Source organism: Telmatherina bonti (genome assembly GCF_933228915.1).
Source record: "Telmatherina bonti genome assembly, chromosome: 5".
In the NCBI taxonomy this organism is placed as follows: Eukaryota; Metazoa; Chordata; class Actinopteri; order Atheriniformes; family Telmatherinidae; genus Telmatherina; species Telmatherina bonti.
Window position 1 is genome coordinate 4607766 of NC_136623.1, and position 19245 is coordinate 4627010.

General features: G+C 47.6%; 2 protein-coding genes across 2 annotated transcripts in view; both read left to right on the plus strand.

Annotated features, from left to right (window-relative positions):
* atp2c1 (ATPase secretory pathway Ca2+ transporting 1) overlaps positions 1-4493 on the plus strand; it is a 36838-nt gene extending 32345 nt beyond the window's left edge. Inside the window, exons 25-27 of the mRNA XM_079240243.1 lie at positions 2220-2315; positions 2399-2540; positions 2820-4493. Coding sequence (XP_079096369.1) covers positions 2220-2315; positions 2399-2540; positions 2820-2941 — 360 coding nt within the window. The 3' untranslated portion in view covers positions 2942-4493. The remainder of the gene's footprint in view (positions 1-2219; positions 2316-2398; positions 2541-2819) is intronic.
* A 1068-nt stretch (positions 4494-5561) lies between these two features.
* tmem116 (transmembrane protein 116) lies at positions 5562-18921 on the plus strand (the record flags this gene model as incomplete). Its single annotated transcript, XM_079240535.1, has 10 exons — positions 5562-5636; positions 6269-6315; positions 6734-6797; positions 6873-7004; positions 11488-11592; positions 13223-13356; positions 13430-13565; positions 13638-13782; positions 13852-13931; positions 18751-18921. The coding sequence occupies 10 exons, from the start codon at positions 5562-5564 to the stop codon at positions 18919-18921; spliced, it is 1089 nt and encodes a 362-aa protein (XP_079096661.1).
* Between the last annotated feature and the right edge of the window lie 324 nt (positions 18922-19245).

Sequence of the window (19245 nt, forward strand, 5' to 3'; positions counted from 1 at the left end):
TTACTCAAACCATGGACCCCTTTACTCAACCCAGGGACCCCTTTACTCAACCCATGGACTCCTTCACTGAACCAATGGACCTCTTTACTCAGTCGATGGACCTCTTTACTCAGTCGATGGACCTCTTTACTCAGTCTACGGACCCTTTTACTCAGTCTACGGACCCTTTTACTCAGTCTACGGACCCTTTTACTCAGTCTACGGACCCCTTTACTCAGTCTATTGACCCCTTTACTCAGTCTATTGACCCCTTTACTCAACACAGGGACCCCTTTACTCAACACAGGGACCCCTTTACTCAACACAGGGGCCCCTTTACTCAACACAGGGGCCCCTTTACTCAACCCAGGGACCCCTTTACTCAACCCAGGGACCCCTTTTACACAACCTATGGACCCCTTTTACTCAACCCATGAACCCCTTTTTTCAGTCTATGAACCCCTTTACTCAATCCATGGACCCCTTTTACTCAATCTATGGACCCCTATACTCAAGCTATGGACCTTTACTATCCCATGGACCCCTTTTACCCAACCCATGGATTCCTTTTACCCACCCCACGGACCCCTTTACCCACCCCACGGACCCCTTTACCCACCCCACGGACCCCTTTTACTCAATCTATGGACGCCTTTACCCAACCCAGCGACCCCTTTACCCAAACCCAGCAACCCCTTTACTCAATCTGTGGAACCCTTTACTCAACCCATGCACCCTTTTACTCAACCAATGGACCTCTTTACTGAACCAATGAACCCCTTTACCCAACCCACGGATCCCTTTTACTCAGTCTGTGGACCCCCTTTACTCAGTGTATGGACCCCCTTTACTCAGTGTATGGACCCCTTTTACTCAAACCATGGACCCCTTTACTCAACCCAGGGACCCCTTTACTCAACCCAGGGACCCCTTTACTCAACCCATGGACTCCTTTACTGAACCAATGGACCTCTTTACTCAGTCGATGGACCTCTTTACTCAGTCGATGGACCTCTTTACTCAGTCGATGGACCCTTTTACTCAGTCTACGGACCCCTTTACTCAGTCTATTGACCCCTTTACCCAACACATGAACCCGTTTACTCGTCCCATGGACCCCTTTTACTCAACACAGGGACCCCTTTACTCAACACAGGGACCCCTTTACTCAACACAGGGACCCCTTTTACACAACCTATGGACCCCTTTTACTCAACCCATGAACCCCTTTTTTCAGTCTATGAACCCCTTTACTCAATCCATGGACCCCTTTTACTCAATCTATGGACCCCTATACTCAATCTATGGACCCCTTTACTCAATCTATGGACCCCTTTTCCACAATCCATGGACCCCTTTTACTCAATCTATGGACCCCTCTTACTTAACCCATGGACCCCTCTTACTTAACCCATGGACCCCTCTTACTTAACCCATGGACCCCTCTTACTTAACCCATGGACCCCTCTTACTTAACCCATGGACCCCTCTTTCCCAACCTAGGGATCCCTTCACCCAACCCAGGGATCCCTTCACCCAACCCAGGGACCCCTTTACTCAACCCAGGGACCCCTTTACCCAACCCAGGGACCCCTTTACCCAACACAGGGACCCCTTATCCTCAACCCATGGATCCCTATTCCACAATCCATGGACCCCTTTACTCAACCCATGGACCCCTTTTACTCTACCCATGGGCCCCTTTTACTCTACCCATGGGCCCCTTTTACTCTACCCATGGACCACTTTACCCAACCCAGGGACCCCTTTACCCAACCCAGCGACCCCTTTACCCAAACCCAGCAACCCCTTTACTCAATCTGTGGAACCCTTTACTCAACCCATGCACCCCTTTACTCAACCAATGGACCTCTTTACTGAACCAATGCACCCCTTTACCCAACCCACGGATCCCTTTTACTCAGTCTGTGGACCCCCTTTACTCAGTGTATGGACCCCTTTTACTCAAACCATGGACCCCTTTACTCAACCCAGGGACCCCTTTACTCAACCCATGGACTCCTTTACTGAACCAATGGACCTCTTTACTCAGTCGATGGACCTCTTTACTCAGTCGATGGACCTCTTTACTCAGTCGATGGACCCCCTTTACTCAGTGTATGGACCCCTTTTACTCAACCCATGAACCCCTTTACCAAACCCAGGGACCCCTTTACTCAACTCAGGACCACTTTACTAAGAATGTGTTTTAGATTATCATCAACATGTTTTGTTAACAGCTGCGGGACAACCTCATCACTCCTCGGGACACCACCATGACCTTTACCTGCTTCGTCTTTTTTGATATGTTCAATGCTCTCAGCTCACGTTCTCAGGTAAGCACTCCTGCCTCACCTGGTTTATTTGGTTCTGTTTGTATATTCCTGGATAATGGACTCAGACCTGTTTTAATGTTCAGACTCGTATGGTCCATGAGATGGGTCTCTGCAGTAACAGGACCTTCTGCTACGCCGTCCTGGCCTCCATAATGGGACAGCTGCTTGTCATCTACTTCCCCCCTCTGCAAAGCATCTTCCAGACTGAGAGCCTCAGCTTCTCCGGTACAATATGATCACGTTTTCTCTCAGCCAATCACAGGTCACAGTTCAGTCTGAGCTCAAGAAGTCTGACCAGTCAACTGCAACCTGACCGACTACTCGTTGCCGATGAGCTAATCAGACTGCTACACACTTTCTACACCATCTTTCACATATTCTGAATGATCGCTATGGAAACGTGTCTGTTTGTTTACAGAAATAGATGGTATGTAATGATCCGTGGCTTTTTGCCCACCTCTGGTTGTTGTTTATTCCTGTTGCTTACTGATGTTTGTCCTGCAGACCTGCTGTTCCTGGTGACCCTCACGTCTTCGGTCTGTGTGGTGTCAGAGGTCATCAAGAAGGTGGAGAGGTGGAGAGGGGCGGAGAGAAGCCCCCCCGCTGATCGCTTCTTTGAAGTATGACCCCGCCCTCCCCCGCACCACCTCTCCATTGCCATTTGGAGGACGAGGAAAAGGAGGATGAAGGTCTCAGCTGATGGCACTGACTCATTCAAACTGCAGAAGATCCTGAGTCTGGTAGGAGTGGGGTTAGACTGGATCAAAGTGGACGGGGATGGCGGCTGCTGGGGGGTCCAATCAAACCTGCAGCAGCCACCTGGTTCTTGTCCCTCTGCTCTGAGAATCTGAGAAACCTTCCCGCCGTCAAATGGCATCTCCTTTAGGACAAACTTGGAAACGTCCACAACATTGGACATGTCCTCTGCTGGTCCTGGTTGTTTAGGTATTAACTGTCTCTGATGGCGCGGACCACTCGTCCACGTGAAGATGTGTCCTCTGTCTCCACAGAGACGGAAACATCAGGAGCTTTTGTCTCCGGTCGTCCTCTGAAGCCACTTCATCTTTGTGTCGTCATCATGGCAACGTCCATGCTTCCAAACATGAGCTGGACCTGATGTGGACGCTTTGCCAGAACTTCGAGTTCTTCGAGAACTTGGATCTAAGTGGATCCAGTAAAAGTCTGAAATAACGTAAAACCAGATTCAGACCTGAAGATCGGAAGGATCCATGAGGTCCAGGTCTGAGCTCAGCAAATGGTGGAACCAGACCATGGAACCTGATCCATCTGATCTGCCAGAAGCTCCTCGGTCCTCTTTCAGTCTGGTCTGATCAGGTTCTAGATGAGCCTGGGTACCCCGTTCTGGTCTGAACCAGTTTCAGGTGAGCGTGGGTATCCCATTCTGGTCTGAACCGGTTCCAGATGGTTCTGGGTATCCCGTTCTGGTCTGAACCGGTTCCAGATGATTCTGTATACCCTGTTCTGGTCAGAACCGGTTCTAGATGGTTCTGGTCTGAACTGGTTTCAGATGATTCTGTATACCCTGTTCTGGTCAGAACCGGTTCCAGATGGTTCTGGTCTGAACTGGTTCCAGATGGTTCTGGTCTGAACTGGTTCCAGATGGTTCTAGGTACCCCGTTCTGGTCTGAACTGGTTTCAGATGGTTCTGTATACCCTGTTCTGCTCAGAACCGGTTCCAGATGGTTCTGGTCTGAACTGGTTCCAGATGGTTCTAGGTACCCCGTTCTGGTCTGAACTGGTTTCAGATGATTCTGTATACCCTGTTCTGGTCAGAACCGGTTCCAGATGGTTCTGGTCTGAACTGGTTTCAGATGATTCTATATACCCTGTTCTGGTCAGAACCGGTTCCAGATGGTTCAGGGTCCCCTGACCTGGTCCTCCAGAGCTTGGCCGGTGGTCTGTTCGGGGTCGACCTACGTGGTGCCTTAGTAAAGTCCCATCATTGAACCCTTTATGATCTTCTCTGTTTGTCGGGTATGTTGGGAATCTTTCCGCTTCCTGTCGTCCTGAGACGGACGGATCCTCCGTCTCCTGGTCGGACTTATTTATTCCTGACCGCTGCGTCTTCATGATTCTGCTGCTGTTTCCTTTTTCATGTTTCTGATGTAAAATACATTTAAATCTAAAAGCTGAGATAAATGAAACCCTTCTGTAAGATCTTTATTTTAACTCTTTGTTTGCTTCATAAAATCTTTTTTTGTTTTAATGAATCATCAAAAACCAAAAGTCAAATCTAATTTATAAATTAAATGTTGATTAAAAAAAGTGGAACGACTCCTGGTTTTCATTTGTTTTATTTTGGGGAGAAAACTTGGAACAGAGAAAAGAATCTACAAAGACCCAATGCTAACATGTAAGATTGCAGCTATGCTAACAGTTAGCATGGAAGCAATGCTAACACATAGTATCACAGCTATGCTAACAGTTAGCATAGCAGTGACGCTAACACGTAGCATCGCAGCTATGCTAACAGTTAGCATGGCAGCGATGCTAGCAGGTAGCATGGCAGTACTGCTAGCAATGCTAACATTTAGCAACTGTGATTTTTAGCTAGTTAACTGTGTGACTCAGCTTAAGCCTGCTTATCTCCGTTAGCTGGTTAGCTCCTGTTATCGCCGGGTTAGCTCGGTTAGCTCTTAGCTACAGAAAGCTCGGAGTTCGCTCGATGTCAATCATCCACCATGACGCCCACAGCCCCCCTCTCAGCTCCACCTCTTTGCCCATATTTGTATTTTCTGGGAGAGACGACACGCATGCCCCTGCCAAGATGGTGATGGTAGGAACCGCCCACCGAGCTTCAATTCAGCTCTTCAGAAACCTACGGGTGACGTCACGGAGGCTCCGCCATCTTTTATATACAGTCTAAGTTTATCCTTTTCTTCTCTTCGCTTAATTTTTCCGTCCCGTTTCTCTTTTTGTTGTCCTTCAACCTTCTTGTTCAGCATTAATATGTATTCAACATTTGTGAAAAAAATAAAGAATAAAACTCAAATTATCAGCGGTCTGATAAAGCTCCTCTTGGTAAAGCAACACAGAAGCCAGACCAGTGTTCTGCTGATAGAAGAGGGACAGGACGTGGAGAGAAAAAAAAAAAAAAGAGAGACAAAGACCCGCCTCCTCGGTGTGGGCGGAGCCAGTCTGGCTACGCCCCGCCCCCCATATGCAGCAGGATAAAAGCTGGAGCGTCCAGCCTGCTGGATCATCCTGGTCCCGTCTTCTGCCAGCATGTCTTTGTCTCTGATGTCCGACTTCATCAGCAGCAGCGAGAAGAACACGACCGGAGCTCAGGACTGGTCCCAGGTGTGTTTCCTTCCTCCTTCACAGCTCATCTTCATCAGCTCAGATTTCCAGACTCAGAGTCCAGGTTCCAGACTCAGTCTGGAAACTGAACAATTAATGATGCAGTTCACCGTGAATTTATTGATTATCAAACAGATTCCTGTTTACTTTTTCTTTACTAATCTATTTTCTTTCTTTTTTATGTCAGGAATATTTGTAATTATTTAAAATGTCACTTTTAATTCATTGTTATTAAAGGTATGTCTTTATTTGTATCCTTTTATTTATTCATATTTTGTATTTCCTAGAAATTTTCCAGATTTAATTTATTAGTTTATTTGGATGCACATTTGAAACTTTCTGAATGAAGTCTAACTTCACAGTGATGTCTGCGGCGTGCTGCCGCTTTGTTTCCTTCGCTGGATGTTAATAAAGTTGCAGACGACAAACTGAAGCGGTTTCTAACAGAGTCGCTTCCTCTGGGGTTTTCCTGCCTCCAAACGTTCGACTTGTTTCTATTTTTAAGACTTTCGCTGCTGAACATCTGCAGCTCCGATCACTGAACTCACAAACAGAAACTTTGTCCTCGCTGCAGATTAATCCGCCACAAAAAGTAGTCCCTGTTTTAACAACGTGTTTTCCTGGGTCTGCAGGTGTACCAGGTCGTCGGATGGATCCAGCTGTCCATGGCTTTTCTCAGGTCAGTCGCTGCTTCATCATCGTCTTCTTCACCTCCCTGAAACACAGTCAGTCTGTCCCACATCAGGGACAGGAAAACCGCATGGAGCTCATGTCGGACCTGGAACCTTCCAGGAGTCAGGAAACGTCCCGGTCCTCATGGCGTGATGGTCCTCGTCCACCATCAGCTGGTGGTGAGGATGCTGGAGGCGCATCCGTCTCCGGGTCTCCAGGTCCGTCTGAGGACGGACGTCGTCCCTTCGGCGGACAGAAACCTGCCGTCCCTCAGTCTTCATGTGTTTTCTGGTCACATGATCCACCCTCACAGCGTCGGGGTTCTTAAGTCCTCTTCCAGACCGACCCAGCAGGACCAGAATGACTTGGTTGTCGTAGCAACGAGGACAAAACCTGATGTTTGCTTCTCATGTTTCTGTCTGCAGCGTTCTGGGTTCAGGCTCCATCATCGCCTGCCTCACCATGCAGAGGCTCAGCAGGACGCCGGAGGTGTGTATGACCACACACACACACACACACACACACACACACACCTGACTTCTTACAGAGTCATGATGTCTCCAGCTGCAGCCGCTTTTCCTGCTCAGTCTGACCGACATGCTGCTCGCCGTCTGCTGGCTGGTCGGAGGCGTCCTCTTCTCTCAGCGCTGCAGCGACCTGAACACACACTGCTACAACCTGCACAGCCTGGAGCAGGTAACACACACACACACACACACTGCTACAACCTGCACAGCCTGGAGCAGGTAACACACACACACACACACACTGCTACAACCTGCACAGCCTGGAGCAGGTAACACACACACACACACACACACTGCTACAACCTGCACAGCCTGGAGCAGGTAACACACACACACACACACACTGCTACAACCTGCACAGCCTGGAGCAGGTAACACACACACACACACACACACACACACACACACACACACACACACTGCTACAACCTGCACAGCCTGGAGCAGGTAACACACACACACACACACACACACTGCTACAACCTGCACAGCCTGGAGCAGGTAACACACACACACACACACACACTGCTACAACCTGCACAGCCTGGAGCAGGTAACACACACACACACACACACACACTGCTACAACCTGCACAGCCTGGAGCAGGTAACACACACACACACACACACACTGCTACAACCTGCACAGCCTGGAGCAGGTAACACACACACACACACACACACACTGCTACAACCTGCACAGCCTGGAGCAGGTACCACACACACACACACACACACTGCTACAACCTGCACAGCCTGGAGCAGGTACCACACACACACACACACACTGCTACAACCTGCACAGCCTGGAGCAGGTAACACACACACACACACACACACTGCTACAACCTGCACAGCCTGGAGCAGGTAACACACACACACACCTGCAGCAGGTGGTAAAACCGACTCGGGACTCCTGCTGCTTCTCTTTGTGGATTTCAGGGAAAGTTTGCAGATTTTCTGGTGAACTTGGAGGATTTTTAGGGAATTCCATCTGATGGAAACTGAGCTGCTTCCTCCTGACATGAACAGAACTGGAAAATCTCAACCTCCTCCTGAAACGTGTGTGAGAGCGTCGGACCTCATGCTGACTTTCATGTTCCAGGTCTGGTTTGTTTCAGGTCTGGTTTGTTCCAGGTCTGGTTTGTACCAGGTCTGGTTTGTTCCAGGTCTGGTTTGTTCCAGGTCTGGTTTGTTCCAGGTCTGGTTTGTTCCAGGTCTGGTTTGTACCAGGTCTGGTTTGTACCAGGTCTGGTTTGTACCAGGTCTGGTTTGTTCCAGGTCTGGTTTGTACCAGGTCTGGTTTGTACCAGGTCTGGTTTGTTCCAGGTCTGGTTTGTACCAGGTCTGGTTTGTTCCAGGTCTGGTTTGTACCAGGTCTGGTTTGTTCCAGGTCTGGTTTGTTCCAGGTCTGGTTTGTTCCAGGTCTGGTTTGTACCAGGTCTGGTTTGTTCCAGGTCTGGTTTGTACCAGGTCTGGTTTGTTCCAGGTCTGGTTTGTTCCAGGTGTGGTTTGTTCCAGGTGTGGTTTGTTCCAGGTCTGGTTTGTACCAGGTCTGGTTTGTACCAGGTCTGGTTTGTTCCAGGTCTGGTTTGTTCCAGGTCTGGTTTGTTCCAGGTGTGGTTTGTTCCAGGTCTGGTTTGTACCAGGTCTGGTTTGTACCAGGTCTGGTTTGTTCCAGGTCTGGTTTGTACCAGGTCTGGTTTGTTCCAGGTCTGGTTTGTTCCAGGTCTGGTTTGTTCCAGGTCTGGTTTGTACCAGGTCTGGTTTGTTCCAGGTCTGGTTTGTACCAGGTCTGGTTTGTTCCAGGTCTGGTTTGTTCCAGGTCTGGTTTGTACCAGGTCTGGTTTGTACCAGGTCTGGTTTGTTCCAGGTCTGGTTTGTACCAGGTCTGGTTTGTTCCAGGTCTGGTTTGTTCCAGGTCTGGTTTGTACCAGGTCTGGTTTGTTCCAGGTCTGGTTTGTTCCAGGTCTGGTTTGTTCCAGGTCTGGTTTGTACCAGGTCTGGTTTGTTCCAGGTCTGGTTTGTTCCAGGTGTGGTTTGTTCCAGGTGTGGTTTGTTCCAGGTGTGGTTTGTACCAGGTCTGGTTTGTACCAGGTCTGGTTTGTACCAGGTCTGGTTTGTTCCAGGTCTGGTTTGTACCAGGTCTGGTTTGTACCAGGTCTGGTTTGTACCAGGTCTGGTTTGTTCCAGGTCTGGTTTGTACCAGGTCTGGTTTGTTCCAGGTCTGGTTTGTACCAGGTCTGGTTTGTACCAGGTCTGGTTTGTTCCAGGTCTGGTTTGTACCAGGTCTGGTTTGTTCCAGGTCTGGTTTGTGCCAGGTCTGGTTTGTGCCAGGTCTGGTTTGTGCCAGGTCTGGTTTGTGCCAGGTCTGGTTTGTTCCAGGTCTGGTTTGTTCCAGGTCTGGTTTGTGCCAGGTCTGGTTTGTGCCAGGTCTGGTTTGTTCCAGGTCTGGTTTGTACCAGGTCTGGTTTGTTCCAGGTCTGGTTTGTTCCAGGTCTGGTTTGTTCCAGGTCTGGTTTGTGCCAGGTCTGGTTTGTGCCAGGTCTGGTTTGTTCCAGGTCTGGTTTGTTCCAGGTCTGGTTTGTACCAGGTCTGGTTTGTTCCAGGTCTGGTTTGTGCCAGGTCTGGTTTGTGCCAGGTCTGGTTTGTGCCAGGTCTGGTTTGTGCCAGGTCTGGTTTGTTCCAGGTCTGGTTTGTGCCAGGTCTGGTTTGTGCCAGGTCTGGTTTGTTCCAGGTCTGGTTTGTTCCAGGTCTGGTTTGTTCCAGGTCTGGTTTGTTCCAGGTCTGGTTTGTACCAGGTGTGGTTTGTTCCAGGTGTGGTTTGTTCCAGGTGTGGTTTGTTCCAGGTGTGGTTTGTTCCAGGTGTGGTTTGTACCAGGTCTGGTTTGTACCAGGTCTGGTTTGTTCCAGGTCTGGTTTGTTCCAGGTCTGGTTTGTACCAGGTCTGGTTTGTTCCAGGTCTGGTTTGTTCCAGGTCTGGTTTGTACCAGGTCTGGTTTGTACCAGGTCTGGTTTGTACCAGGTCTGGTTTGTTCCAGGTCTGGTTTGTACCAGGTCTGGTTTGTTCCAGGTCTGGTTTGTACCAGGTCTGGTTTGTACCAGGTGTGGTTTGTTCCAGGTCTGGTTTGTTCCAGGTCTGGTTTGTGCCAGGTCTGGTTTGTGCCAGGTCTGGTTTGTGCCAGGTCTGGTTTGTTCCAGGTCTGGTTTGTTCCAGGTCTGGTTTGTACCAGGTCTGGTTTGTTCCAGGTGTGGTTTGTACCAGGTCTGGTTTGTTCCAGGTCTGGTTTGTACCAGGTCTGGTTTGTTCCAGGTCTGGTTTGTACCAGGTGTGGTTTGTACCAGGTCTGGTTTGTACCAGGTCTGGTTTGTACCAGGTCTGGTTTATTCCAGGTCTGGTTTGTACCAGGTCTGGTTTGTACCAGGTCTGGTTTGTTCCAGGTCTGGTTTGTTCCAGGTCTGGTTTGTTCCAGGTCTGGTTTGTACCAGGTCTGGTTTGTTCCAGGTCTGGTTTGTACCAGGTCTGGTTTGTACCAGGTCTGGTTTGTTCCAGGTCTGGTTTGTACCAGGTCTGGTTTGTTCCAGGTCTGGTTTGTGCCAGGTCTGGTTTGTGCCAGGTCTGGTTTGTGCCAGGTCTGGTTTGTGCCAGGTCTGGTTTGTTCCAGGTCTGGTTTGTTCCAGGTCTGGTTTGTTCCAGGTCTGGTTTGTGCCAGGTCTGGTTTGTGCCAGGTCTGGTTTGTTCCAGGTCTGGTTTGTACCAGGTCTGGTTTATTCCAGGTCTGGTTTGTACCAGGTCTGGTTTGTGCCAGGTCTGGTTTATTCCAGGTCTGGTTTGTACCAGGTCTGGTTTGTGCCAGGTCTGGTTTGTACCAGGTCTGGTTTGTGCCAGGTCTGGTTTGTACCAGGTCTGGTTTGTGCCAGGTCTGGTTTGTTCCAGGTCTGGTTTGTACCAGGTCTGGTTTGTTCCAGGTCTGGTTTGTACCAGGTCTGGTTTATTCCAGGTCTGGTTTGTACCAGGTCTGGTTTGTGCCAGGTCTGGTTTATTCCAGGTCTGGTTTGTACCAGGTCTGGTTGGTGCCAGGTCTGGTTTGTGCCAGGTCTGGTTTGTTCCAGGTCTGGTTTGTACCAGGTCTGGTTTATTCCAGGTCTGGTTTGTACCAGGTCTGGTTTGTACCAGGTCTGGTTTGTGCCAGGTCTGGTTTGTACCAGGTCTGGTTTGTGCCAGGTCTGGTTTATTCCAGGTCTGGTTTGTACCAGGTCTGGTTTGTGCCAGGTCTGGTTTGTTCCAGGTCTGGTTTGTACCAGGTCTGGTTTGTACCAGGTCTGGTTTGTGCCAGGTCTGGTTTGTTCCAGGTCTGGTTTGTTCCAGGTCTGGTGTGAGTCGGGTTTACACCGCGTTGGCCGACTCGTCCATCTGGACGTAAACAGACTGGTGGAGAAGCAGTCCTGCTGTCCCAGTGACCCTGTCCAGAGCTGGACCTAATCAGTCCCATTAGAGGCGAAATAGAGCAGCAGAACCAGAACTGGTCAGCAGACCACATTCCTGACCTACATCTATTGTTCTGGAGTGCATGAGAGCTGCCGCTTCCAGCCTTGTGTCGTGTTCATGTTGGTGAAACGTGAAATTCACCTCCTCTCCACCTCTGTTGCAGATCCTCTACATGGCCTCCTTCTTCTACACCCTCAACTATGTGTGGAACCTGTACAGAGGAATCAGAGAGAAGTACTACAGCTGCTTCACTGGGTACTCTGTTCAGGTACTCTGGATGAAAGTTACTGTTTAGTGTGATGACAGAAACTGGTTGGACTCCATTAAAAGGTCCAGAACATTCTTTTTATGGTCTCACAAGAAATATGCACAAAATAAGCTTTCAGTACGTCAGCATAAACTATCCTTATAAAACATAGACCGTTTGGGTCCTGGTCCTGGTCCTGGTCCTGGTCCTGGTCCAGGTCCAGGACCTGGTCCTGGTCCTGGTCCAGGTCCTGGTCCTGGTCCAGGTTTGGGTCCTGGTCCAGGACCCAAACCTGGACCAGGACTTATGATTAGCATGTCGTTGGGTCTAAGCTACAGGCAGAAGTTGTGCTGATGTCCACAACATTGGTCATTAGCTCCTAGGATGACCTCTAATGACCATTCAGTCGCTAGCAACGACCTTAAAACTTGTCTGAAAGCCCATTTTAATTCTTTGGCTTTCAACCTCAGCAAGACCTAATTTTAATTTGATGTTTTATTTGTTTTAAGTGGTTTTTATTGTTTTGGGTTTGGCTCTTCTTATGTTTCATGTTATGTTTTTTTTTATTTTTTATTTTATTACATCTTGATTTTATTTCTGTGCAGCACTTTGAAAGTGTTTAATGAATAAAGTTAGTGCGATGTAGTATTTACTTGCTAGCATGCACTAGCTGCTAGCTGCTAAATCACTGTTAGCATGTAATTGCTACACACTCGGCTTAGAAATTAGCCAGTAGACGGCTAATCTATTGTGGGCTGTAGTTATTATGTCCTCTTGCCTTCAGAGAATGTAAAGGAAAACAAAACAAAAAGTTTAGTTAAATGAACAAGTTGTAGTACTTCCAGGTTTATTTATTTGTGTTTAATTCATAAACAGTCTGGTCAGAATTTGTTTATAGTTTTGAAAACCTAGTAGCTAGCTGCAGTTAGCTACGATGACTGGAAAGTTCACTGCCTTACAGATTTGGCAGCCAGTGCTAGCCCAGCTTTAGCGAACATTAGTACTCTGTCGGCTCCATAGTTTCTGCAATGCGTTATGGACAACATGAGAGTAAAACGTCTGGACTCTATTCTAACAAAGAACCTGACAGGTCGGTTCAATTCCAGTTTGCAACGGACTGCATGATATTCATAGATTTCCATCATTAAGCTGTTAGACTGTACTGTTAGTTTTTACCGGATGAATAAGGACTGAGGTGGATGTTTCCTTCAACGTTCTCTGAACAGAAAAGTGTTTTAAAACATGAAGACTTGGAGAAAAGGTGTTTAAGTGTGAAAACGTAGCAGGTTAGCTAGTTAACTTCTGCAAATGGAGGGAAACTTTGCTGATGTAAAAACAAACCGGAAGTTGGTTTCTGGAGGAGATTTTCTGACTAAAAAGTGGCTCAGATGCTTGAGCCACGTGGTCGGCGGTTTGAGTCCTGCTGCCCTACGCTGCTGCAGCCCCAAGGAGGATTGTTGTCGGTAGGCGGTCGCAAGCCCGGATAAATGCATCAGGAAGGGCGCCTGGCGTAAAACGGGCCAGCGATGATTCACTGAGGCAAAAAGCCGAAAGCGAAACATTTTCTGACTAAAAAAAAAGCAAAATGTTCCAAAAACATCAAACTGTGAAGACTATTCTGTTCTGACTTGAAGCGTCTTCTTCGGTCCAGTTTTCCAACCGAGTGAGCACAGCTGGGAAAGTCAGCGCTCTGTGTTGCGGACTGGTTCCGGTCATGCTGATGACGCCTGTATTCATCCGGGGAAACATCGACCAGTGTCAGACCAACTTCAGCCAGCCCTACAGGTGAGACGAAGCTCATTCCACCTAATGTAAGGAAAGACAAACTGATCCTCACGGTGCACCGTACCGACCCCAGGTGTCTGCTGATGCACACCGGCGCGCTGTACCTGATGATGAAGCACCAGGAGCTGAGCAGAACCTGCGGCTTGCTGCACGCCTACACCATCCACATCTTCCTCGTCACCTTCCTCCTGACGCTGCTCAGCATCACGGTGAGTTGACCCAAACCACACTTTGACCTAGACCAGACCAGATGAAGCAGCTCGTAGAATTTCTTGCTCCAGGTGTTCGTGGTACTCGCCCGCCACATCCATAGGCGGGTTGTCACGTCAAATGGTTACCTTGGCAACGAGCAGCGGGCCCAGTTCGGTGTGATGGACCGGCGAATGCTGCTGTACCCGCTGGTCTTCGTGCTGTGCTGGGGTCCAGGTCAGTATCGGTGCTGGTCGGGTGTTCTTGTTGTAACTGCAGAGCTAACGGCTCCTGTTGCCTCCTCAGCGGTGGCGCTGGCGTTCCTCCGGGTGACCAAACCCTCCGCGGGGCGGGGTGTGGTGGGGGTCGTCCTCTACATATCTCAGGTCAGTGTGCCAGATCCGCTTGTCCTCCTACTGGATGTTTTTTGCATTAAATGACAGGATTTTGTTTCCGAAGATTCTTTGTACCTTTTTTTTTTTTATCTGATTGTGTTTTTGCTCTTTAATATAACAATCTCTGCTTATTTTAACTGTTTCAAACTAACACTTATAACGAGCTAACTGAAGTAGTTAGCCTAGCTTTAGCTTCTGACTGAAGCAGCTGGCTTAGCATAAAGTGTGTAATTGAATGTTTTATTCACAAAATTGTAGTTCATGACCATGATGCACCTTTTTTCCACTTTTTGTGAATTTCTTTCAAATAACGGATGATTTAAGGTATTAAACTGTTTCAGTTAGCTTAACTATGGCTGGTGACTGCAGCAGTTAGTGTTGCACATGTTATGCTAATCTATTTTTTATTCATAATAATGAATAATAATTCTCTGAGGATTTTTATGTCTTTGTTTTAATCATTTGATGGTTATTTTGTTGAACAAACACAAAGCTGAAGCAGTTAGTGTAGCTTAAAGTTTGGTAATAAGCAGTGGTGTGCAGGCCGGGTAGGCAGTGCCTACCCAAGACAAAAGGGATCAAATTAAATAATTTAACTGTAGTGATTTGATTTATTTTATTAGAAAAAGAGCTTTTATTTGATAATTACTGATATTTAATGTATGTTTTCTAATTATTATTTCTTAATGCCTGTAAAGCTTGAAAGTGCTGGCATTTAGTGCTCCTCATCGTTCAATCAAAATAAAAACCTCAACAGCGCCCCCTCCTGGCCATGAAATGAAGCTTCATAAGTGACTCATCACTGTGCTAATATGATCAGGCCACGCCTTCTATTGAAGGCACAGCGCTCCTCTGCCTTTACCGCCCATATATTATCGCAGCGGTGTGTGTTCGCGCATGCGCAGTTTGTTTCTAATATAAAGATTATGTACGTCAAAAGGCAGATCACTACGCTGCCTTTTTACGTTAGGCAGCGTAGTGATCTGCCTTTTTACGTTACTGTACTATGCAAATCATCTATGTACGTTAAGAGAGAATTTGTGAATTGATCCTCTGGTCTGATGTTTGCTGGCGGGCTCACCGGCAAAATGACTTCTCTTGAGAGGCTGAAACAGTTTTCACGTCTTTCTTTTGAGGAAAAACGTAAACTTTTGAATGATCGGAGACCAACACCTGAGCTACCTGATCTTCAGCAAAGGAAGGGTCCGAAATTGTCTGTACTTTTCAGAGTGAATGGTACAAAAGGAAGGATTGGCTGTGTGGATGTCCTAAGCTGAACCGGCTGTTCTGTTTTCCATGTTTGCTTTTTGGCGGCGCCTCTGACAATGTCTGGACTAATGCTGGGTATTGTGATTTAAACAACTTGCCCTGTGCCAAAGCCAAACATGAAACATCAGTGGTCCACATTCAGAGCCAGATTGCTCTGAAAACATTTGGTCACAGCAGAACTGACCTGGCTTTGGATGAGCAAAGGCGGCTCAAAAGTTTCATAGATGTGTATTTCCTGGGAAAACAAGAGCTGGCTTTCCGTGGGAACGATGAAACTGAAAACTCCTCGAACCGGGGAAATTACATCCAGCTGCTGCACCTGCTAGCTAGCAAGGATGCTAGTCTCTCCGCCCACTTGGCTTCATCCACGGTGTTTTCTGGAACTTCTAACAGGATTCAGAAGGACCTGATTGAGGCGACTGCAGATGTTCTGAGGGACAACATAACAGAAGAAGTGGGTGTTCCACTGTTTGTTGCTGTGGAGGTAGACAAAACCACAGACATCACAAATAAGGCCCAACTCTCCATTGTTTTAAGATACATGTCTGGCAGTGAGGTGAAGGAGGCTTTTCTGGGCTTTGATGATGTCAGTGATGACAGGAGAGCGACAGCAATCGGCAGCTATAACATGGGTGTCCTGGACCAGTTAGACAAGCTGGTCGCACAGACATATGATGGCGCATCAGTTCTGGCATCGCAGCTAAACGGAGTTCAGGCAAAGATCAGGGAAAAAGTACCCGAGGCATTGTTTACTGACTGTTACGGGCACAAACTGAACCTCGTCCTCTCGCAGTCTGCACAGGTGGTCCCAGACTGTAAAGTCTTTTTCAAGCCTCTGGAAGGCCTTGCTGCTTCTTTCAGCAGTAATCTGCAGGATGAAGTGGTCAGAAGACGCGTTCCACGCGCAGCAGCGACACGGTGGACCTCCAGGCTCGTTCAGACCGTCTTGTTCCACTATGCAGAACTTCTGGAGGCGTTCAGGCTCATTCAGGAAAACCCTGATGACTGGGACGGACCAGCTCTGACTTTGGCCTCTGGTTTCAGCATCTGGCTCTCCAAAGCGTGGACCTGCTTCCTCCTCATGGTGTTCGGCGCGGTTTTCACAGAGACAGACGCATTGTTCCGTGTTCTTCAGGACACAGGGTTCTGCTCTCTACTGGTCAGAGACACGATGAAAGCCTTGAGGAACCAGCGCGAGTCCTTTGACTCTGAGCAGTTTCAGCAGCGGTGCAAAGTGCTGAACTTGGTGCACAGCGACACGTGCAGCCAGCGGCTGGATGGAGCCACGTCAGCATCCTGGATAACATCAACTTGCACATGGAGGCCAGATTCAAGAACTTGGGAAACCTGGATTTTCTGACTTTAATCAATCATCGACATTTTGATGGATTTTCAGCCAAATTTGATGATGCAAAACTGCACAGCTTTGCTAAATATGGGAACATTTTGATTTTGTGAGGCTAAAGGCCGACCTTACTGGCCTGTACAGCTCACAGATGACCAGAAACACGTCACCTCATGAACACGACCTAGAACACACTGTTCCAGAGGCTGCAAAACTCTTGAAGTTGGCGTTGACCATTCCAGCCACCACAGCATCAGCGGAGAGGTCTTTTTCAACCTTAAAACGGATCAAAACCTGCAGCAGGACAGAGCGAGGAAGGCTTTCATCTCTCGCTCTGATGTCAGGTGAAAGGGAGAGGCTCATCAAACTGAAGAGTTTTACAACGCTGTGATCAGCAACGTGGTCCAGAAGGACAGGCGCATGGACTTCATCTTAAAGTATCTCCCTCCCTCTCTGTTGTCATGGCGGTGTTCACGTGTACGCCATGTGGTGATTATGGTCCAACATCACCTTGTTGTTTTGTTTTATGGATCTAAAATACTGACATGAATATTTTTTTAAATTCTTAAACCTTAATAACCGTGTAAATTGCATAACAAAGGCACGAGGAGCTGCATATGGGTGCAGTAGAGCATTCTTGTTTTGGTATCTTTACATTAAATGTCTATCTTGGGTGTGGACCCTGGAGATCCCGACGTTTCAGCGCCGCAGACAGCTCCGACTTGTCAGTCTCTCTACTTATTGCATTTGGGATAAAACCAGGCTGAGCTGTCATCAGCTGCGTAAACATGGACGTCCCATGCGGCTCAGTTGAATTTGCTGGAAGTCTGTAGGATTCTCCGTTATGACTTACGGGAATTTGGGGGATGTGGCAACTTCTAACTTGTATGTCGGAAAATTGAGCACTTCTCTGTATTCTGTGTCCAGGTTGATTAGATTTCCTTTAGATGGCTGTGGAGAGGAAATGTTCTAATAAACTGGGAATTTGTCAGGAATACTAGTTTTAAGTGCTGTTATAGTAATGAAACGAAGCTTTGGCTGCTGCACTCGGTGCAGAAAGGCTGGTTTGCTGGGTGGGTATATTACCAGTCACAAATGGCTGTGCTGCGTATGTCCAGGCTCGTGCGTGCTCGCTGCTGTGCGAACGAGCACGTCCACGAGTTTAGAGCGGGGATGGTGCGCACAAAAATATTTTCACAAAGGCATATAACCATAATGTTATTTATCCTACTGGTTGTGACGTTAAATTATTGTGAGAATCAGATGTTTTGTTTAAGTAGGGAGCTTTTATAAATGATCACTTCATTAAAAAAAAAAAAGAAATATTGTCCCTTGCCACTGCCTACCGAAGCCTAGAGCTCACGGCACGGGCCTGGTAATAACGGAACTAAAAACTACCTGCTAACTTACCTTACAGAAACCTAACCTGAAAGAAATACCTAACCCTCACAGATTTAGACTGAAGTGAAACAAAAGATTATAGTTATGTTATCCTGAAAATATTTTTCACTTTATATCTTTTGCTTTATTTGATGTCTTATAAACATGAATCTGAAACAGTTAGCTTAGCATAAAGATGTGTCATGAAATATGTTTCTCTGTGGAATTTCTTTATACTGTATGTTTTCCTTTTACTACTTTTGGGTTAATTGGTGTTATATACATGGCCCAGGAGGCTCAAGCAGGTTAGCTATTGCTTGAAACTAAAGCAGTTAGCTTAGCATAATGTTTGGAAAAAGAGATGTGAAAATTAACTGTCACTAAAAGGTAAAAAACAATTTTTAGTTTTTATTTTAAGTAACTGAATCAGTTAGCTTAGCATATAGTTGTATCACTTACATGACTGTGAATTTTGTGTCATATTTGTTTCTATTTTTACTACTTGTGGATTAATTTGTTTTCTGAACCGGAAGCTGAAGCCGGTAGCGTAGCATGAAGCTCGGAAAGGGAGCTTTTAACTTTGTGGCAGGAAAGGAATGAAATGTTCTTCTGTTTTCTGATATTTGGTTGACATTTTTCACCTCTTACAGGTTATTTTGTGTTTTGGAAATGAGTTGAATCAGATGTCGAAAGTTGGGGCCCCAGACTGTCGGGGCCCGGTTCTGGTTGTGTCGGATATCAACGATGTCTGGTCAACACTCAGAAAGATGATTAAAACCTGAAGAGGTCTAAAGTCTTGTCCTTGTTGGTCTTCAGGCGTTCACCTCGGCCTCTCAGGGCTTCCTCAACTGTCTGGTCTACGGATGGACTCGTGTCCAGCTTCGCCACGCCGGCAGGACCGTTTTGTCGCGCGACGTGGACACTCAGACGCCGCTGCTTCGATCTCAGCAGATCAGAAACTACCAGACCCAGAGGACCATGGGCTGAACCGGACTGAAGCAGGCTGAGTCGGGCCAAACCAGACCGAGCCTGAGTCAGTCGCTGGTTTCTGGCATCTGCCTCACTGGGTGGAGAGGAAAAACAGCGAACAGACTTCCACCCCCGACTGAACCACTGAGCTGAGAAAAGGGAAGAGGAAGAGAGACGGGGGTTTACGTCGAGACGAAGAGGCAAAGAAAACATGATCTGAAAAAGTTTCATGAACTCTGATGTGAAGAAGCTCACAGGTGGTTTGTTTCTACATTTTCCCATGACGTTGGTGTAACACCACCAGTTATGTTATATTTCCTCAGCGTACTGAACAAGAGGGAG